The sequence below is a fragment of the Pipistrellus kuhlii genome, unplaced genomic scaffold (genome assembly GCF_014108245.1).
Source record: "Pipistrellus kuhlii isolate mPipKuh1 unplaced genomic scaffold, mPipKuh1.p scaffold_m20_p_3, whole genome shotgun sequence".
NCBI classification, from domain to species: Eukaryota; Metazoa; Chordata; class Mammalia; order Chiroptera; family Vespertilionidae; genus Pipistrellus; species Pipistrellus kuhlii.
Window position 1 is genome coordinate 112,694,943 of NW_023425529.1, and position 23,346 is coordinate 112,718,288.

At 40.4% G+C, this 23,346-nt stretch overlaps 1 protein-coding gene across 1 annotated transcript in view; it reads right to left on the bottom strand.

Moving 5' to 3' along the window:
• Nucleotides 1-13,448: 13,448 nt before the first annotated feature.
• The window catches only part of TNFSF11 (TNF superfamily member 11), a 36,274-nt gene continuing 26,376 nt past the window's right edge, over nt 13,449-23,346 (bottom strand). The window contains exons 4-5 of the mRNA XM_036458658.2: nt 23,201-23,299; nt 13,449-14,994 (exon numbers count right to left, since the gene is read on the bottom strand). Of these exons, the coding sequence (XP_036314551.1) occupies nt 14,573-14,994; nt 23,201-23,299 (521 nt within the window). The 3' untranslated portion in view covers nt 13,449-14,572. The remainder of the gene's footprint in view (nt 14,995-23,200; nt 23,300-23,346) is intronic.

Below are 23,346 nucleotides of genomic sequence, written 5' to 3' on the forward strand. Positions count from 1 at the left end.
CCAGTGTGATAGCTCCATTTTGTGGCTTGCCTTTCTCAGAACTCACTCTCAGTTTCCAGAGGAGCCCACATCTCCCACCAAGAATTGGAGCAGTCTAGATGATACCTTTCTGTAGAAAATATTTCCTTTGGCTCTACATTGCACTGTTAAGTAGGATGAAGAAATATTCCCTGCTGTGACAAGGAAGACCTAGGAAAACATGGTGAAATCCACTCTTGGTCCTCAATCGTATACCTTATTCCCCACCGCTCCACTACTTACCTTTATTGGAGTTCCTTCCCTCTCTTCAACTGCCCAAAGTGTCTATAATTTAAACTTTCTTCTCATCTTTCCCAGTTAAGTTCTCTCTACTCCTTCTCTATTCAATCCCTTACCTACCTAAGTCCCACCCCAATTGTAAGACTGTCTTAGCTTTCATCTCCTGGAAGCCCTTTCTAAACTTCTCTGGGTGGACACTGTGCCTCTCCTCTCTGTCCCCAAAGCCCCAGGGGCATATTCCTATTATAACACTTTTTACCTTACATGGAATTTTGCAGTCTCTTCTCTAAGTTCCTAAAAATCAGGAATTCAGTCATTCATTCTTTTATTCCCACTGCCTGTCTGGCACTACTAGATGCTGAATAAATGGAGGTGTAAATCACTACTAAGCTTCTTGGCTCAGGGTGGTGCCTGCCGACATTCTGCAGAGTTCAATCATTCTCCTTTCCTCCAGGTAAAAAAATACAAACACTCCAACAGTTGTGAGTTGCAAACCTAAGGAGGCTGTGGCATTCTATGTGTGAGAACTGACTATTTATCTCACACATAGAACAAACACTGGGCAGCAAATGGGCATCTGAACCAAGAAAGCAGTTTCTTTCGAAAGGTTGGAAGTTTTCCAAGCTTTCCAAAGATTTATTCTCATCATGGTCCCATGTTCTGGTAGCAGTCCATCATACGGTAAGGAGGGTGAGGGAAAGAGGAATAAGAAAGGAAGTGGAGAGCCTGTGATCACTGTCAAAGTGATCTTAGACCACAACGGAATTACATGAGTTCAACCTAAACAGATAAAAAGAAGAATTCCAGGTCTCAGGAGAATTAACCTGCCCCATTTGAGGCATGCAGCTGGAAGAACAAAACCAACCTACCTCAGTTACTCTGTCACTCAACTAATGGAACTGCAGCTGCCCCCCATTGAGGATTTAATCATTCTCCTACTTGTCAATGCTTCCATGTTTGTTTGTTTGGTTTTTACCGGTTAAGGCAGACACCGTTAAGTTATCTATAAATCATCAACAGGCCAATTTGCTGTTCCCAGAAGACCCCCAAAGGGACTATTTGAAATAAGAGGGACATGAAGAAAAGAAGTTAACTCTGCTCTTCAAAATGGGACATTGCAACTGTTGTGAGAATGAGTACATCTCTTACTCCATTGTGAGAAAGGAAGTCTTGCAAATTGCACAGCTGGTAATATGTTTCTCCTCTTCATAAAGGATGTATACTACCCTGTTTCCGGGAAAATAAGACAGTGTCTTATATTAATTTTTGCTCCCAAAAATGTGCTAGGTCTTATTTTCAAGGGATGTCTTATTTTTCCATGAAGAAGAATATGGTACACATTTATTGTTAAATGAAAATAAAGGAAATTTATTACCCATATGCAGTACGGTAGTACAGTAGTTGTCAACACAAACCAGACAAACTGTGAATCCTACAGTATCAAGAATTTACTCATTTATTCAATGACAATCATGTCATCATCTTCTGGAACATCATCATAACAATCCAATTCCTGAATTTCCTGGTGAATTTCTTGTGACTCCATTTCTTTCAGAATCAGTGGACCAAATCTCTCCTGTTTAGCAATAGCACTGTCTTTAAATGAATACTTCTTGTCAAGGTAGCCTGCTTGCAGTGCATTTGCAATGCAACTGTCAGTGATTTTCTCCCATGAATTCTTCACCCAAGTCACAACTTCTTGCAGTTTAGGTTTCACAAAGTTTTCATGCTGATTTCTTTCCATTTTATTTTCAATGTAGTCATTAATTTCCATGCGCAAATTGTCTTTGAATGGCTTGTTTATTGCAATATCAAGAGTCTGGAGATAGGCCTTCATTCCTGCGGGAATCATTATCTGATCTATTTTTTTTTTTTTTTTTTTTTTTTTTTTTTTTTTTTTTTTTTTTTTTTTTTTTTTTGTGAAGAAACGTTTTCATGTCTTTAGTGCAGTGAGTGCTGGCTGTATCCCAGACTAGCAGACCTCTTTGGCTCCCTCGCATTACAAGTGGCAGCATTAAATCGACCCACTTCCTTATAACTGCTTGTGTGGCCCAGGCTTTTTCAGTTTCAAGAATAAAAACGCCCAAAACACGTTCAATCTTTTCCTTCTTGCCCTTAGAAATGATTAAAGGTGGGATTTTAGTACCATCCAGACGAATTGCCAAAATACAGGAAACACGTGCACTTTCATAAGCAGTGGAAGGAATGTACACTGAGGAGGCACCCCGCTGTTCAATTGTTGTTTGAGATGATTGGCCCATAAACACTGCAGTTTCATCCATAGCAATCATGTTGGAAAGATTGTATTTAGAGAAGTCAGAACCCGGGGGGGGGGGGGGGGGGGGGGGATGCCTTATATTTCACTCAGAAGGAAACCTGTAAGTAGGTCTTATTTTTGGAGGATGTTTTATTTTCGGGGAAACACGGTATGAAAGCCTAACATTTAAGTTTGTTTTGGTATTTTGGGGAGGGGTGTGTGTGTATGTGTGTTTCTTAGCAGTTATTCACTGAACAAGTAGTTAAAACTAAAAAAGGTTGCCTGCAACTCACACTGTGAAGAGATCTTGAAAGAGACTGGATTTGGACCCAGACTATTCTAAAGGATCTTGATGACCAAAGACCAACTAAGACTTGTCTTGAAGGCATTTACCAAAGTTGGACAGATGCACTAGTTGTGAGCATGATTCTGGGATGAAAGGTTGGAGTTTCCTGATAAGTGGATATTTCATATATAGAGACTAGACTAAGGAGACACTGACACTAAGACATTCAGGGTATAGAAACAGACCTTGGAATTTAAGATTTTCATAAGAGGAACTTTAAAAAGAACTTAACTCCTGCTTTTTGCCTTGACATATGGCATATTAGTTAAGATAATGTTGCCAGCCACAGTAACGCCAAAATATCAGTGATTTAGCACAATGTAAGTTTACTTCTCACCCACATATCAGGTGTACCTGACAAACAGATGGTTTTCCTCCACTTGAAGACTCAGAGACCCAAACTCCCTCCAACTTATGAGTCTGCTATTGCTTAGACACGTAGAGTCCTCTTACTGTCAGCCAGAGGTGTCCTTCTTAATCACTTGGTTTGAGGTGACATTTCATTCTGCTCTCATGCCATTACTAAGAACTGTCATGTGACTCCATGACATGGGGATTAGGAAATAGATCACAAGCTGGGCAGACACTTTCCAGCAACAACCTCAGGAAGGGGAAGCACTTCTGATGAACAGTTAACAGTTAGATGTCTCTTAAAATTGGGTCAATTGGAGAAACTTCTTAGAATTTATTCACTCGAGGCTCTCAAGCTTTCAAATGACTTGGTAGAAATATTTAAGAATATCCAAACACGAGACGTGTCTTCAAAATTCATATTGGTCCCAAAACATTGATACTCTGTGTTAGAAATAGAGAATTGAGGACATAGCAACTTGACCTACACTTTAAATATTCATCTTGTTGATAGCCAGCACTATATAAGATTTCAGAATGGACCCAATCCCTGGGCAATCAGAAGTAGGAAGTTATTACGTGGGATGCTCTGGGAAAGATTTCCTTGCTCCTTAGAATGTGTTACGAAGAGATAGTCCCTTTCTTCTTCTGAACATTGTTGCATTTGGATTTGATGCTCAGAACTGCTGTGACTATTTGCTTAACACCAAGAGGATGAAGCTAACACATGAAGAACAACAAGTCAGAGAGAACAATAAGAATACTGCAAAAGCCTTGACATGTTATACTAAGCTCTCAATTTCTTATTATTCAAGAAAAAATTCCTAATTTTTTTTATTATATAAGCCACTTTGAGTTTAGGTTGTCTGTTACAGATAAAAGCATTCTAAATTCTAAATTACACTACCCAAATAAACATGAACACAGTGTGCGCGTACACACACACACACACACACACACACACACTCATCCCAAAATAAAATCTCTTCCCTAACCAACCCTTGCTGTCTGAAATTATCCCTCTTTAGTGAGCCACTTTTAAATTGAGAAATGTTCTTTCTATTAGAACACACATATCTCTTTATCTTTTAATTTTTCTGAAATTTGGTTTAAATTTTATTCAATATTGTATTGCATACTTACCAAGTGCTAGCTGGTCGGCAAACAGCAGCTAGCGAGCCACATGCGGCTCTGTAGCCCCTTGCTCTGTGGCTCTTCCACAAAATACCACAGCCTGGGCGAGTCTATTTTGAAGAAATGGCCTTAGAAGAAGTTTAAGTTTAAAAAAATTGGCTCTCAAAAGAAATTTCAGTTGTTGTACTGTTGATATTTGGCTCTGTTGACTAATGAGTTTGCCAACCACTGCTCTAGTCTGTGAGAATTTTAGATTAAGGGAAAGAAACCATAAACAAGGGTGGACTTTAAGGAACTGGGATTTTTAATGATGCAGAAGGTTTACTGAGGCCATCATCTTTTTGGACTGCCCTCATTTTCACCACCAGGCTCAGCACAGGCTGATTGGCTTGCTGAGAGAGGGAGGTTGTAGACCTGCTCAGTGGAGAGGGAGAAGATGATGGGTTTGGCTCTAAGACTCCAAATGATTGCTACTTCACGGACATTTTTATTTTGCCTGCAGGAAAGAGAAAGTGATTCATTATGACCATAATTGAAGTGTACTCCCTTTTCTCTTTCCTCTTTCTCTTTTCTTTTAGAAAAGAAAAAAAAAAAGAAGAGATAAGCTCAGTCTATAAAACGTGAAAACAGTTAAACAGAGGGAAAAACCACTTAAAATGTCAAATAAAAGTAGAATTAATTTGAAGAACTGTCAACATAGAGACCAGGGCATAATGGGCCCTACTGACCCCTAAAATCTTCCCCAGAAATTATTGCTGGTTTGGGAGATGGCACCTAAGAGGGTATGAATGAGCCGGCCTGGGAAAGCAGAATCGAGCTACCGGATGTTGGGCAGGTCCAATTGTGTTACTGCTCTCGCTGACTTCAAGAATAACAACACTATTCAATCCATGTTACCCCTTTGTGACATGTTTTCACATTTACTGGTATTGTTTTACTTAAATCCTCAACAACACAAGATAAGTGATATGGTTTTATTATTTCAACTTTATGAATAAAAAGTGGAGTTGGAAGAAATTAAGTGTTGTATACAAAATCATGAAACAATTATTAATGAGACAAGACTAGGTCTTTGTCTCTCAACATCAAATTTGCTCATCTTTCCGGTCTGTTCCTTGCCATGGGATTTTGTGTAAAGGCACTACACCTGAAAAGCCCAGAATGCCAAGTGGCCCCTTTGGTTTCATTGCCCCTCCCACTACTCACCCAATCCTGTGTAACCCCGGCAAAATATTGGGGCAAAAACTTAAGGGGCCCTTACAAGCCACACAACAAAAGCTGGGCTGTGGATACTCACAATTGACAGAGGACACAGGTGAATCCATCAATCATGTGTTCATTAAGACATATTGAGTTTTTCTCTGCCCCCATCACCAGCTCGGCACCTTTGGGAACACAAGAGAAGCATGGAGAACACTCTCACACTGAAGCAGCCCACACTCCTTGGAAAGCAAGACCTTGACTTAGAAAACAACCTAAAGGTGACAAAAGACAAGAGATGACTAAGTCTTACATTGTGTTGTTAAAAACACAAAGGACAGTAGGAATTTACAAGGCAAAGGTTATTGATGGACTCTTGGAGTGGTGGGGCTTATACAGGATTTGAAGGCCATGTGAAAAGTGGAAAATATTTCAAATAGAAGGAATCATATCAACCACATTGTCTGTGACATCAGGAGTGAGGAAGAAGCGAGCCTTGAATTCTTACATTCCAATCTCAAATACATACAACAACACACACACACACACACACACACACACACAAAAACACACACACACACACACACACCACTCCAGATGCCATTTAATATTTATGACTCTATAAAATAGGTTAGTGATAATCACTGCATAGAATTATAGTGATGGTTAAATGAGATTATGGATAAAAACAGCCCAGAAGAATGTTCAATCCTTGGAAGTTCTCAACCCTTTTCAGCTGAACCTGAAAAGAAAAGAAGCATGTCTTGCTATTGCCTAATCCACAAATTTTAACCATGGGAGGAATGGCATTGAGTGTCTCTGGCAATAGAAGTTATTTCTTAATCATTGATCCAAGCAAAGAAAAATGCATGGAAATGCACTAATAGTCTATTAATAATTTTTGACAATTTTATGTAATATAGCACTTAAGCCCTTTTCACTGAGGAGAAGAAAAATTCTCTTTTGTGGAAAGATTGATGTTTTACATAGCCAAACTGGGTGGGCTGAAGAGGTAGATGCCTGGGGCACTTGAGATGTAAGATGGGAATGAAGAGAATATTAATTTCTCTCTGTAATGAAAGAAATCTATTTTTTGCCCCTGAGACCATCCATAGGGGTCAGACTCGTAAGCATTTTCTTCTAACAAAAAGGAACTATGCAGTGAGATTCTGATGAACTTCAAGAATCCTTTTTTTCTGAGTGGGATATGCAAGTTTGCATCAGATTGGACCAGATCTAAACTGTTCAGGGCATCCAAAAGGAGACTTACTGCTGCCACCAGCAGTCCCCTTCTCTGCCCTTTCATATGCATCACTCTCCTCTTAAAAAGATCCTGAACAGGTATTTTAAAATACTAATTTATACCAGACTAAATTGCTCTACCTGCCCTAACTGGTTTGGCTCAGTGGATAAAGCATCAGCCTGCAGACTGAATGGTCCCAGGTTCAATTCTGGTCAAGGTCACATGCCTGGGGTTGGGGGCTCGATCCCCAGTAGGGGGCATGCAAGAGGCAGCTAATCAATGGTTCTCGCTCATCATTGATGTTTCTATCTCTCCCTCTTCCTTCCTCTCTGAAATCAATAACATATATTTTTAAAAATTGCTCTATCCTTCTTAGTTCAGCATCTGCATTCTGGTAGACCCAGAGCAAGAATGCCTCTTTCCTTTCTGAGATACCAATGACCACAGAAATCTCCTTAAGTCCCCAATAAAAATAAGTTAAAGGCTATAGACATTAATATTAAGAACGAAAAACAAATGCCAAAGGACTTGACTGTAACAAACATGGTTAAAAAGGCTTTCTAACCACATTTGCCTTTACTAATAGAAAATCAGAACTATTGGGCTAGTAGATATGTCTATAGACATTGTAGCTCGCAGGGTTTAACTTCAATGAGCCAATATATCAGGCTTAAAAAAGAATTCTTGCATTTTTAAAACACTAAATTTCTGTTTTAAAAGACTTTATTACCAAATGTTTATTATATTACAAAAAAATGTTCAGCTGCCAGAGTTTTTTTCAACAATCCAGTAAACACACACACACACACACACACACACACACACACACACACACACCTTATTTAATAGCTATGCCGCAGGATACTATCTTTACCCAAGCAGCTTGCATGCTAAGGGGATATTTCAATGAACTTGATATTTCAATCAAGCTTACTTGCTTGATGAGTGCAGAAAACAAGGTGAACAAGTTGTCAAGCCATCTTTAAAAAATTAACTGAGCCTTTGGATTTGTTTAAAGCATTCAAGAAAACATTCTCCTTCTTTGAAACTGTCCTTTTTATCTTGTCCTGGGTAAATGAAAAATCAGTGTTAGGAGGAAATATTGTGTGTGAAGCCTGGCTCCAACAAGGTTTTTCAGCCCTGAATTTTGTACACATTCTAAGTCAAAGGCAGTGTAAACAGTGAAGGTCAGCACCCTGGGGAGAAGTCAATTCTTCCCAGAACAACAGCTGGCTCCTCACTCCTTCAGGGTATTTCTGCAGCCTCAGGGGTATTTTAATTCAGAAGCACTCAGGCCTTGCATCATGGGCCTTAAATTAATTTACCATGAAAAGCTGCAGTGTTATCTATTGAACAGGTCAGTTTTAATGCTCTTTATTATTGAATTCAATGGCAGCAGGTGACTTGATTTCAGATTCCTGTCTTCAGAACTCTGAGAGAATAAAGTTTTTTATTGTTGTTTTAAGCCACCAAGTTTGTGACAGTTTGTTATAGCAGCTCCAGGACAGGAGGTCCTTTCATTGTTTCAAGGACAGAATTGCATGGTAGGTTCCCATTGCCACCCCTCAGGAGAGCTGGCAGCAGCTTCAGCCTATTCCTCCTATCTGGGCCATTCTGCCTGGGAATCATAGGCACTTTGGGTTCCTTCCCACCCTGGGCTTCCCCATGTCTTGGCAGGGGACACCCCCTGTGCTCCCAAATAGCTGGTCACTGGCGCATTTCTGTGGATCCTGACTGTCTTCTCCCAGAGCTGAATCCCTTCTTAAGCCCTTAGACAAACTACACTCATAATGACATGGAGTCCTAGCACCAAGGGGTGCACCTATTACATTCCCATGGGCCTGACTCTCCTCTTCTCTCCTGAACCTGAGCCTGAACTTGGATGGGACTTGCCTTTTGGGTGATGGGCCACCTGTGTTGGCATTTTGTGGAAGAGAAGGGGATGGGAGGTGCTGCTCCTGGCTCTGGTGTCCGTCTGATGCTCTGTGAGTGACTCTTTTCACCCGCCATTGCATGTAGTGTCTCTGAACCTTGAGATTTAGGAAAACTCCTCTAGACCCCTCTCTCTTGTTTCATGACTTATTTCCTGATGTAGGTATTCTAGATAAGTCTTATTTATTATTTGTGACTCCTCAGAGTTGAGTATGAACTTTTCTTCTTTTATTTAGAGGCCATCATCAGGGCCAGGACACCCTAGTGTGTGTTGGGTGGGTTGGGGGTGGTAGCAGGGAGACTTCAGAGGGAATGAGGGTATAAGAGCATGCATAACAGCCTTGTCCTAATCCCAGCATAATCTCATGAAAATACACAGCCAACCCAAACACAACACAATTATTTAAATCCAAATATGATGTTATTCATATTTCAATGAAAATAAGTCCTTACTTGGTTAGGTGAGTACAACAAGCAAAGACCAGAACATTACTACACTTCTATTGTGGCATTAATTTCATTCTAGTTTAGTGTATCTAAACTAGATCAGATACACCAAACTAGATATTTATAGGTATTTTTCTATTCTTGGACTGTAACTTACTTGATATCTATATTGGGTTAACTAATGTTGTCCAATACTCCATGTCTACCCAGAACCTGCAACCTAATTTGGAAATGGGGTCTTTGCTAATGTAATCAAGGTAAGATGAAGTCTTACTAGACTAGGGTAGACCCTAAATCTAATGACTGTTGTTTTTTATGAGAAGAGGAAGATTTGGAGACACACAGATGCACAAGGAAGGAAGCCCATGTGAAGACACAGGGAAAATGGCCACATGACAGTAGGAGTGGAGTTTGACTGGAGCAGCACCCAGGATTGTCAGCAGCCACCAGAAGCAGGAAGAGGAAAGAAGGATTCTTCACTACAGCCTTCAGAGGAAGCGTGATCACATGACACCTTGATTTCAGATATCAGGCCTCCAGAACTGTGAGAGAATAAATTTCTGTTGTTTTAAGCCACGCATTTTGTGGTAAATGTTACTTAGGCAGCCCTAGGAAATTAACACAGTATCTATCATGGTATCTACCACAAGGCAAAGAGCACAGTGCATTGCTGAATACAGGCCCTGCACAGTGACTAGAGAGAAAAAGGTCAAAGGGCTTGCTTGAGCCTTAAGACTGAAGATATAGCAAATGAAAAGGAAAGATAATAACGGTGGCTCCTATTTGCTGAGCCCCTCTCATGAGCCAATTAATCCTCACAACTTTGCAACACATGTCAACTGTCCTTTAATTTTTTTAAAATGATTCTATAAAACTCCTGCATCACAAGGCCAGAAAGCAAAATCCAAGTGAAGGCCACCTGCCCAAGGTTACACACAGGGGACCTTAGAGTCCACCCTGATCCATAGACACCCAAACCTATGGTCATCCTTCCGAAGAGGTTCATGTGTCCTAAGGAACTCTCATTCCACCAACCTGAGATTGTGGAGATGAGGCTTTTGAGAAAAATGAAGCTTTTACAGAATCTATAAGAAGAGGGAGAAAATGGTTTTTGCCCAAGAGAGTGCCATTCCATGATTTTAGACCCCTGATACATAAACTTGAAATATTTACTTATTTTTAAGAGCACTTACTATTTTTAAAACCATCTCTGATCTCCACTTAGCTCTGAGTGCTACTAATGGAGTAAGTAACTTCTAGGTTATTTCTTGACCAACAGGAAGGAACAACTCTTTCAATTTTTAAAACAAAAGATTCTTTTTTGGTTTTTGTTTTGTTTTGTTTCTCATATATAAGTGAACTACCGTATATGGTTTTTATCCTTCACTGTCTAATTTGTCTCACTTAGCACAGCACCTTCTAGGTCTGTCCATGTAAGTGACAGATGGTTTCTAGACTTAATATGGAGACCACTTTATAAAGAACATAAATGTTGACTAACTGTGGTATGTATCTGAACCCAATATAATATTGTATGTCAACTGTACTTTAATTTTTCTTAAATGATCCTATAAGATTTTTCTCAGATGTTGCAATATAAACAGTGTGATAACTAGTCCACATCTGATAAAAATCAAAGAAATTGTCACCATAGAAGCTGGAGTACTGGTCAAGATGCAATAAAACAAGCTCCTGTTAAGAAAATCAGTCAACAAAGAGAGGGCAGGGGAGGGAAAATTATTACAGAGTAGAATTTTTAAAATTATAAGATTAGAAGTGTCATAAAAGTGTTATTAACCAAAAAGATAGATTTCTGTTTTATAGCTAAAATCTAATACTCAAGGTGTACAAATATTTTATTGTAAAAAGTGACACAAGTCTAAATCATAATAATGTGAATCAATAACTAATAGCATTTATAAATACGGCTACTAGAAAACATTATTTCAATTTCCTAGCCAGGAAGCTAAAGAATCGATCAGCAAAGCCAAGAGTGAAGTGAGGACATGCTTGGTGTGCCCAAAATGCCTCCACAGGCTAAACATGGGACTGAAAGTTGAATCAGAATTGTATCCTCAAAATGTACAAGTAGATCCAATGTCACTATCTCAAACTGAGTTAAGAATTGGACACAGAGAAAGGATGAGGCTTGAGGTGCTCTGATTCCCACCTAAGTCACTGGAGAAATAGGTCATCTTCTCTGGATATTTTTCTGGGATGGCCTGATGGAGATGAACAACACAGCAGAAAGCAGATGAAAAGGGGCAGGAGGAAGGGAAGCAACCTCACTAAATAAAAATTTTGGAATAGGTAGTGTTTGGGAAAATGCAAGGATGCCTGACTTTGGTGTAGTTCTGTAAATTGACTCAAGAAGACAGATAACTTTCAATTTTTATGCTTTTCTTCCTTTGGGTTTGATGTGTTGGGAAGGAGATTGAAATAGAGTAGTAGTTAAAATGAGCAAACAATTCAGGAACCATGTGGCTCCTTGGCATGATACTGTCACCCCTCAACATGTTTAGTTAGATGCTGCTGAGTGTGGACATGATCTTGTCCCCTCTCAATCAGATGCAGCAGCCTCCTATCCCCCAAGTGCCACCGAGAAACTAAATGGTCCCCTGTCCTCTGGGGAAAGAACCAGGGATGGGAGTAAGGGGGAAATAATAAGAAAGGGTTACAACACATACAGAAGAATGGAAGTGGAAAAAGGGATGGGTGAGAAGAAAAAAGGCAGGGGTACAAAGTAGCATGTGAGTGGGGGAAGTAGGGGTTTGGATCCTGCCATCAGATCCAGGAAAGCCTTGAGTATCACCAGAAAGGAGAAAAAGCTTTTTCCACACTTCCTGGCACACCCACTTGATCCAGTTGTCTCCTTTCAGACACAGGCCAGTGTACACCATTTCATTGTCATAGGTTCATTCCAGCAAAGCTCTAAAAAATCCCTTTAACATTCATAAAAATTGCATTTCAGTTAAGGTCTTCTATGAAGGCTCTCCCTTAGCATTGCAGACCAACTGCCAAGTGGGTCCCCCCAGTCTGGCTGGTGCCACCTTGTATTTTCACACTAGTTCCCAGGTTCTTTCCATCCATAGACTCTGAGTTTCAACTCATCTTTGAGAGATTGCAAATTAGTTGCAACAAGTTAAAATATTAATGGATAATCTACATTCACTTTTGGAGCCTTGCAGACCACCTCCTACCCAGCCTGATTTCATTTCTAGAGCTTCTGCGACCCTGTAGGTTGGGTCTAATGTCCTCCTCTCTGCTCCCACAATACACTTCACATGCCCAGACCCTGGAGCTTCCCACACTTGAACAGAAACCACTCAAGGGCGGAAATAGTGCATATTATCCCCAGGGTCTTGTCAGCACGGTGCCTTGCACATCACTGGTGCTCAGTAAATAACATGGAATGAACGAATGAATGTCATTCACCTCTAACCATGACAGAACCACATTATAGGAGCCAGGAAAGCCACTAAAGCTCTCTACACAAGACTTAGTGTCAGTGGGGAGTAGATGAATTCCCCAAATGCTTGTCAAAATTAGTTTTCCTTAAACAAAAACTCAACCAAAGGGTTATGCAACACTGAAGCCATATTTTGGATCAATCTACCCTAGATTTACTAATAGTTTTAAGACAATAGGTATATTTTGGTCAATGATTTAGTCCCTCCATCAAAGCTCTGCTGTTTAAAATTTATAAGTTCTTCTTTGTAACATCTGCTATTTCTTTCCTCCTTCCACCTTATCACAACCATCAAGAAACATTACCCACAAATACCCAAGTGCCTTAAATGATGGCTTCCTGTGCCTCCCCAAGCTGCTCATTTTCTTGTATCTCTCATCTTGGTAACTAGCTTTGGTTGAAGAACTCACTCACATACATTTCCATGAGGATGAGGATCAGTCTACAGCTAATCCTTCCTCCCTGAGGGAAGGTACAATATGTTCAGGGGTTCCTCCAGGTCAGACAGTTGTTCTGCTGCAAGGCATTATGAACTTGTGCAAAGCTCCATTTTTCCTCAGGAGCATAGCATAAAAGTTTCTTTTTTAAGTAGAAGCCTCTGCTCTCTATCTGGCTACATTTTCGCATACAGATACCTTGTAAGTTATTTTTCAAATTCCAAGGTTCATTAATTTAATTGAATCTCTTCCTAATTTTTAATTGAATCTGCATTTCTCTGTAACCTTTGGAAAGACAGAAGCCACATTACCATATTGGAGAGGACAAGATCACAGATTTATAAAAGAGAAGCACAAAATCACAGGCAGATTTTCTTATAAATTTATTTTTGTACCAAAAAAATTTAACATTCAAAGGCAATGTTTTTATTGTACAGTATAAAATAACTTTTGCTCAATTAAAAAAGGGTTTCTTTTGCTGATAAGCCACCGATACATTTTCCATTTAAAATAAAAACATTTACAATTTGCAACACTTGTAGAAAAAAAAAAAACCTGTTCAATAATTATATAAATACTCTTGACAGATTCCAGTCTCCCATTATGTATCCTTTTGGTGATGTCAGCTTTCTAAAGCCAATTAGCTTCTAAATGTGAAAGGCACCTCGTGGCCAACATTCTGCTTATTATTCAAGGCATTCATTTTACTTTTTTTTTTTTGCACAGGCTTGACAAGTCTGAAAAATCTATTAAGTTAAAAAGAATGAAGAAATATAATACAGTTGATATTAACAAACAATATTTTTCCCTTAGCTGCAATTTTTCCCCAGCTGATTTACAAAGTGCACCAGTTAAATATGTGTACATTTAAAACATTAAATATGTCAACAGTAAGACATTTTTAAATATTTTGAATCAAATACTATAGCACAAATATAATTTACAATACTTTGCACAGAAAACATTACATCTGAAATATAACTTTAGATATTATATAAAAATACATATATTTTCTCTCGTCGTTAGAAAAAAGTATTTATTTGCAGGTTCCAGCATGATGTAACAATTCAAAAGAACATAACCCTTTAGATGATCATCCTTTTGCAATTAGATAACACTCTCTCTGCTTCCGCTGCAGAGTGGCACATAAAAAAGGGCTAGATCCAGAGAATTAACCCCGCCTGTGGCCAAAATGCAGTTTTCCATAAAGGCAACCATAATTGCTCTAATCTGGTTTAATTCTAGGAATTCATTACAAAATTTAAAACCATTGTGTAAGAAAGCCTTCAGACTGTAACACACCTTGAGTCTAACATCTCCCTTTGGCTATAAATACACATGCTCTCTACAGGGTCAAAAGCTGGATAGAGTCTTCTTATACCACGTAGGTCATACCTCTTAGTAGTCTCACACACCTATGTACATCTTTCTTGGCTTACTTAAATGATAAGTTCCCAAACGTCCTAGGAAATATACAATATGCTCCACAAAATGGGGGTCAATCTATATCTCGAACTTTAAAAGCCCCAAAGTACGTTGCATCTTGATCTGGATCCAGTAGTGAAGGGTTGGATACTTCGATGCTTATTTCCTCACCAGACCGTAATCTAAAAAATCCTCCAACATTTATAGAGTAAAAATGGAATTCAGAATTCCCTGACCAGTATTTGGTGCTTCCTCCTTTCATCAGGGTATGGGAACTTGGGATTTTGATACTGGTTTTAGTGACATAGACCATCAGCTGAAGATACTCCGTATCAAGGTCTCCCGAAGTTTCATGATGGCGAAAGCAAATGTTGGCATACAGGTAATAAAAGCCGTCTTGGTTGACTATTAGTTTTCCATTGCTGAAAGTCATGTTGGAGATCTTGGCCCAACCTCGGTCATGGTACCAGGAGGACAGACTCACTTTGTGGGAACCTGAGGAGGAAAAAGGCACATGATTTAAACTTCACCCCTTTGAAATAAAAGGAAAAACCAAGATGGCAGCATAGGGTAGACACCCGAATGCAGCCTACCACAACAAATTTTCATTTAAAACTGGAAAACAGGGGAGGCATTGCCCTGAAGCACCATACGGCTAGCTGAGAGGAGGCTCTGCCATCTGGGAAGGAGAGAGAAGGCACGCTGAACCTCAGGAACTGTGAAGGTGCAGAGAACTGTGCATGTACAAAGGCGCAGACTTACTCCCAGCACACGGAGAGGAAGGGCCAAACCGAGATTGCTGCTGGCGTACTCCCACGCAGAGAGTGCGGGCCAGGCTGAGTTCGCTACTGGCTTCCTCCTGGCACGCAGAGAAGGCGGACAGCTAATACACGGCTGGCTTTCTTGTTCAAGAGGAAAACAGAATCACCCTATTGCTCTGATAGACAGCCCCAGACAGGGAGAAGCCAGACTGTCAGGCAGTGGGCAGAGATCTCTCGGAGGTGTGTGAAGCCAGAGGCCATTACTGCGGGACTTGGGGAGGAGCCAAAGGGAAAACAAAGCTTGTCTGCACCAACCCGAGACTCCGCCCCATCCAAGCTGAGCACAGAAGCTCTCCCAGAGGCTGGCTTTCTTTAAGGAGGGACTGGCTGGAATCCAAAGCTTATCTGCGCCTTTACCAAAGAGGTGCGCACGCCTGCAACCAATCTTCCAAAACTCACCTTGAACAGGACTTTTTTAAGGCGAGACTGACGGGAACCAAAGATTGTCTGCACCAGCCCGAGACCCCACCCCATCCAAGCGGAGTACAGAAGCCCTCCTAGCTGAGATACTGCTGATCCTCACAGCCAATTGGCTTGGAGATCAACACTTCCCAGTGATACCAACAATAAGCAAGGCTTAACAACAAGACTGCACACACAGCCCACAAAGGACTACACCAAGACTGTCCACTGCAGGTAACTGGGAAGGCTGTGCTACTGGGCTCTACCAGAACACCTAGCACACAAAGCTATTCCATCAAATGAGGGAAACAACTAAAATGCAGACAAGAGGAAGGACACAAAGGAAGGAGATGGAGGAAAAGAAAAGATTGGACATTGAGTTCAAAACTACAATTATAAGGTTATTCAACAATATCCTAAAAAAAGGGGGGGGCCAATAAAATAAATGAGACCTAAGAGGATATGAAAAGGGAGCAACTAGAAATAATAATGGATCAACTAGAAATGAAGAAAATATTGTCTGAAATAAAAAAATATTATACAGAGTCCTAAAAACAGACTGGGAGATCGCAAGAATCAAGACAAAGATTTAGAACACAAAGAGCCAGAGGACACTCCTCCACAGAAGCAAGAGGATAAGAGAATCCAGAAAGTTGAATATAATGTTAGAAAACTCTGGGACAATTTCAAGTGAATCAACATCAGAATTATGAGGATCCCAGAAGAAGAGAGAGAGCAAGATACCAAAAGAATACTGTAAGAAATAGTGACAGAAAACTTCCCCCACCTGGAAAAAGAAATAGACTTACAAGTCCAGGAAGCCCACAGAACCCCAAACAAAAGGAATCCAAGGAAGACCACACCAAGACACATCATAATTAAAATTCCAAAAGCACAAAACAAAGAGAGAATATTAAAAGCAGCAAAAGAAAAGCAGGTAGTTACCTATAAAGGAGCACCCATATGATTGTCAGCTGATTTCTCAACAGAAACCATGCAGGCCAGACAGGAATGGCAAGAAATATTCAAGGTGATAATAGCAAGAACCTACAGCCAAAAATACTCTACCCAGCAAAGCTATCACTCAAAATCGAAGGCCAGATAAAGAGCTTCACAAATAAAAAAAAGCTAAAGGAGTTCATCACTGCCAAACCAGAATTATAAGAATTGCTGAAGGGGGTTATTTAGGAAGAGGAAGAAGATAAAGATAAAAATTATGAACAACAAATACGTAACTATCAACAAGTGAATCTAAAATCCAAGAGAATTAAAAAATCTGATGAACAATATTAACTGGTGAATATAATAGAATCAGAGGTATGGAAGGGGAGTGGACTGATGATTCTCAGGGAAAAGGGGAGTGGGGGTGCGGGAAGAGACTGAACAAAAACTGTGCACCTATGGATGAGGACAATGGGAGATGGGGAAAGAACAGAGGGTGGGGTGGGAACCTGGTGGAGAGGAGCAATTGAGGAGGGGGGGAAAGAGGAATACATTTGTAATAATCTGAACAATAAAGATTTATTTAAAAAAATTCACCCCTTCAATGACAAGAACATCCTCACAATTCTATGAGGTTAATCATAATATTTTTTTTTAAAAAATACATGGCATGACAGTCATTGTTCCAACAGGAGAATAACTTTTCAGAATTGATCTTCTAAAAGGGGAGAAATACATTAAGATGTACTTAGTGCTCTGTGCTAAGCACCTGAGAAGGTACAAAGACAAAAACTCATCTTCCTTCCCCCCGAGTTAAGTATAGTATGTGTTCAAGAAGCAAGTCATGGACCTTGACAGGAGAAGTGCAGCTAATTGCTATGAGAATACAAAAAAAGGAGAGATGGTCCCCCAGAGGGATCAAGAGTGACTTTGTTATTACTGAACCTGAGAACACAAAGGAGAAATAGAATGCAACAAACAGAAGCACAAAGTCATTCAAGGTTGAAGAAAGAGAATGAGCTAAAGGCAGTAGAGAGGAAGCCTGAAATAAGTATACATAACTTTCATAGTTCACAGGGTTCTATCTTCTCTTTTAACTCATGGGAAATGGTATGTAGAAGGAGATGAAAGTTAAGATTACAGTAACTTTGACTAAAAGGTCAAACTCCTAAAACTCTATTATCACCACCAATTTCCCCCTCCTCCAATAGCCCAAATACCTCCCAGTCTCACATAATTGAAAAGATGCTCCCAGAGAAGCTCACAAAAGAACCACTTCTGGCATTGCACTCCCAAGCTTCACAGCTTCACAGGATCCTTTGCTTGTTTTGTGGTTTTATTTATTTTTATTTTTTATGCAATTTTTGGGGGTGACATTGGATAATAGGATCCTTTGTGACTAAAGTATCACAAAACCTCCTGATAGACCAGAGTTCTTTTTTAGTCCCTTCTCCCCCTGAAATGTGGTGATAGCTATCCCCATGCTACTGTTCTGGAGCAGTAAAAGTTTCTAAGGAATCCTCTAAATCAGCAGTGTGTCCAATGCTTTTCACATTTTAGGGATTTAGTGTGTCTTATTAGGGTTTTAAAAATTGTCAATACCTCTATGATAAACCCAGTTAATCAATCATTTGTGCTTATATGGACACCTATTATTCAAGTAGGTATCAACTAGTGTGTGTGTGTGGGGGGGGGGGGGGAGTTGTTATGCTGTGGAAAATCCAAAAATGCTTTTTTTTTCTCCAGAAACCTTGTACTAGTAAATACTTGTGCCAAATGAGAACTATCATCTGTTAAGATTTCAACAAGGCAAAACAGAGCTGAGGAGTCAAAGATCAGGGTTGGAGTAACCTCTACAGCCAACTAAGCTAAGGAGAAGTCCACTGCTGCCTGCCACACACAAAACAATCGGGCATGGGGGGCCTTAGGCTTAAAGTAGATTCCACAGATCCATCAGAGCTGACAATCCTCTGGTTACAGTGACTCCTTGGGAGATTCTCGCAGAATGATAAACCCACACTGGCTATCTTCCAGACTAGTCTGACTCCTGTGGAGCCTCGAGCACCTGCAGCTTTCTCTAGAAAGCCACAAAAAGGAGAATGTCTACTATTTCTGTAGGACCACTAGGCAGCTTGGCATATGATCAATAGCATACGGTTCCAAAAACCAGCCAGATGGTAGAGCAAATGGGCAGGCGAGGGAGGGGATGCACAGAGGCCAAGCTACAGTGGGGCAACTCATCTTTAGGCCTACGGAGTGAAAGCCAATGGTTCCAACCCTTCTTTCCGGGACAATATATTTACTGAAATCCACATTTCATCCACAGGAGGGCATTAGAAAAAGCCTACAAGACCTTACAGGCACAGCTACCTTCAGGACCCACCACAGCACAAGTCCTTTTTCATTGGAGTCCTGCCTCAGGTCATCCTAGGTTAAAACATCCCAGATGTAAACGTCATCCCATGGTCCCAAGTGAGTCAAGATGAGACTACAGGAGTATTCATCACATCCTCATAAATACTAGCAAGTAATTCCACCAGACTGATATAGAGCTACATGACCCATTGACAAAGCTAACAAAATTCAAGATGTTTCCTATTTCAAATTATTGCCTTTCCTTCCTTCTTATGCTACTCCTGAATTCAATACTTATACAATCAATTATTTGTCTTAATAATTTATCTCCTATGACAGCTGTTAGAAAGGAGCAGCATGACAAAGGTGAAGTCTATCCTCTCAATGGAATAGAGCAGCTGGTGATAAACCACAGGCTCAGAGATATGTCTTGGTAAGGCAAAGAAGGAATATGAATTCGAGAAGGGAGAACAAAGGACCCTTGACTAAGTACCACTCCCACTATCAGCTAAAATCAGGTGAAAGGTGTCTCATTTCCTACAAAGCATATCTCTGTCTTTATCCACTTATTCAGCCATTCTCTGATCAATTTAGTTGATCAATCATTCAATAAATGACCATTGTGCTTTTTTATGAGCATTCCTTCTGTCCACAATTGAAAATTATATAAAGCAGTGTACCCTTAAGGCACTAACCACACAAATATTGGAGAAAATGAGAAATGAGCATACACAACAAAAAATATGACATCTTCATTTCTGCATGTCACATAGCACATGGATGAAGTTCAGTTAAAGCAACTGAAAGTGAAAGCTCAGAAATCAGCGGCAGCAGGAGAGCTCAGCTCAGTGAGGAAAGAAGGAGCCAGAGGACAGGAGGACTTGGATCAAATACAGGTGGGCTGAGGAAAGGGAGGGTATTGTCCATGAGGAAAACTGCAGAGGACGGAATACACACAGTGTACTGAGGGGCAAGGACTCCTGAACAGATAGTAGAGGGAAACAGGATGAGATTACGCTGTGATCCAGGTGAAGTCCTCTCCTGGCAGGTCTGGGTTTCCATCCCTAATGAAGCTTGCTGATGGCCTCTTATCCCAGCTCCTCCCCTACCCCCAGTCTCTATGGTCACTGCTGTTAGATGTTGGAGAAGAGATACCTACAAATATTTAGCCCTAAAGAAAGCCACATATTCTGGCCTCACAACATATTTCCCAATGTATTTCATTCAAGAAACTTGGCCAGCCCAGCTGGGTGTGGCTGGGTGGCTGAGCATTGACCCAGGAACTATGAGGTCATGGATTCAATTCCCAGTCAGGACATATACCCGGGTTTTGGGCTCGATCCCCAGTGTGGGGGATGCAGGAAGCAGCCAATCAATGATTCTCTCTCACCATTGATCCTTCTATCGCTCTCTCTTCTCCCTTCATCTCTGAAATCAATAAAAATATATTTTTTTAAAAAGCTTTGCCAATGTATAAGCTAACAGTCAATATAAAGCAGGTTCTGATTTTTCTTATGTGTAAATAAGTATGAAGCAAGGCCCAAAATGAACTTGCAAAATTAAAGCCATCCTCCTAGTACTTGCCAAAACTTGGAAATAGATGGACTCAGGGGCTTGTTGGCCCAGCCTGAGGAGAAAATTCTATTTTCTTAAACAGAAGCATACACTAATTCATGCCACTCAGTCTCAAATTTAATAGCCATTGGAAAGTAATCAGAAATTTTGCCTTGTTTTTTGGCAATGATTTGAGTCTAGGTGCCTGGAGAGAGAGCTTTGAAACTACAGCATGCTTGCTCTTGGCAAGCAGACTCTGGCACAGTTTAATGCAATATTTTTTCACATGCCCTTTGTAATGAACTGAAGAGATAAATGCAGAGTACATCCAGAGCACACACAGCTGATACATCAAGTATTAATTTGATTGCCTTTGCTAACATGCAAAATAGTTTTACACTCAGAAAGTCGGTGTAGCTGCACCTTAAGGCACACATACACACATAGAAAGAAAATTTGTTTATGAAATAAGTATCTGAGACAGGATAGATAGTTTAGGAAAATCATCTAAAAACTAGAGTTGGTTTCTCACTTTCTATGTCTGCTGTCAGGAAAAATCCCTCAATGGCTCATGCTATGGTGATAGTGGCTTCAAAATTGCTTACTAAAACCTAAATTTTTTTTTTAATCCAAGAAATATCTGCCTTAAGTAATTTTTAGAACAAAGTGGAATATGTATAACTATTTAATTAAACTCAAACAATAACAGATTGCGTTCACTGGGTACTTACTAGATGTCAGCTTCCATAAAGGAATGTTACTGCATTCCTCATTAAATATTCATAGCTCTTCATGAGGTAATACTACCACCATCCCAGTGAAGAAACTGAGGCACAAATTATGCCAATAATCTGCACAAAGTCACAGTAAACTATACAGTGGGGCCACAAACCCAGGCAGTCAGGCCTTAGATCCCCTGCCTATAAAATATATTTCTTACCAAAAAAAAAAAGAGGAACATGAATTTCTCTCCCTCTGACTAATCCAATTGGCAAGAAGGTGCTTAGATAACAACCTATCCTGTTAAAAGCATAAACTTGGGAGAGTGGAATTCAACTTCTAATCCTGCCACACCGTAACTGCTCAAGCAGGTAAACTAAGTGAGACCTCAGCTTCCCTGTCTGCAAATCTGAAGTAACCACTACCTTGTAGGGTTGTAGTAATGATTAGAGTCAGGAATTCAGAGTGAAATGCCTACTACATAGTGTGTGTTGAATAAATGGCATAACAATAATAATAACAATAATGTTCAATGGTCACTCGATCACAATATTCCTTGTAATATTTTTGGTGCTTGAATACCCCAAGATGGAGTAAGCAGTGGGGATTATATGTTGAAATAGCTGGGGCATTCGGGCCCATAGCTCTAGCTTTCCTCATTTCCAAAAGATAACCAGGTCTCCAGTTTATTGAGCTGAATCCCACCCCCCCCCCACCCCACCCAGAGAAAATTATAACCTCTGGAGAAGGAGAAGTATGTTTCATTTCATGCTTATTAAATATCACTCTGTCAAGCATCTACCTGGAATTCTGCAAGAGATGGCTGAGTATATGACAACTGGGTAAATTCATGTACCTCACAGGCAAGCAATGGGATGGTCAACTTTAGCTTGGGTAAATATAGATGAGGATCATAAGGGATTCCCAGTTATGCAATCTTAATTGGCAATCATCCTAGATAATAAAACTCTAGTTTACAAATTAACCGAACAGCAGAACAACCAGCATAACGACCAGTGGAATGACCAGTCGCTATGATGTGCACTGACCAGCAGGGGGCAGATGCTCATCTTCCCAGAGGGAGGCTACTGGAGGCAGTGGCAGAGGACAGGGCCCGTGAGCAGGTGATGCCAGGCCACCAGCCAAGATAGGTGCCAACTGGCCCCCCTCCCCAATTGCCCTGTCACCAGTCATCCTGCAGATGGCCCTGATCACCGGCCAGGCCTAGGGACTCTACCCTATTCTTGGGAACCGTCTCTTAGATTTAAAAATTAAAACCTAGCAAAGCTATTCACTGAAAAGAGAATGATGCAGCAATGACATGCATGGAGTCTGGCTTGCACATTTTGTGGTCAGCCCTGATTCTGACACTTATAACTGTGGGACAAAGCCAATTTTTTAACTTCTTTCTGCTTTAGTTTTTCTCCCATAAGATGGGGAAAATGGTACTACTGCCCCAGAAGGATCATGTTATGCACTACTTTTTATAATCAGGGCAAAAAAATATAGCTGCCCATACAACAGCAAGATGCCTTTCACCTATATGGAAAAGTATGGTCACTGGTGCATGCAGCATCTCGGATTGCGAGAGGATGCAGGCTGGGCTGAGGAGACACGCCGCCCCACACCGCCCCATGAATAAATGTTGTGCACTGGGCTTCTAGTTTAAAATAAACCATTTGATTATCTGAAAATTAACGTAGTAATAATAACCATTCTTACATGCTTGCCAATCACTGTTCTCACAGTGTGGATTACCAGTTGAAGACTAAGTGTCTTTCTTCTGATCTAGAAGTTAAGGGCTCTCAAAAATTGGGTAAAAGGTTAATAATAGGTTTGAGTATTCAAATAGGGCTAATAAATGACTCTTGAAATATTTTTTCAAGCTGGATGCAAATGAAACTTACCTGATGGGATGTCAGTGGCATTAATAGTGAGATGAGCATAAGGTTGAGTGTCAGGCTTGCTCCTCCTGGCCAGATCTAACCATGAACCTTCCACTGTAGCTGGATATGAGAGAAACCATGTTAGCCCAAAGACAAGTGACCTTGTG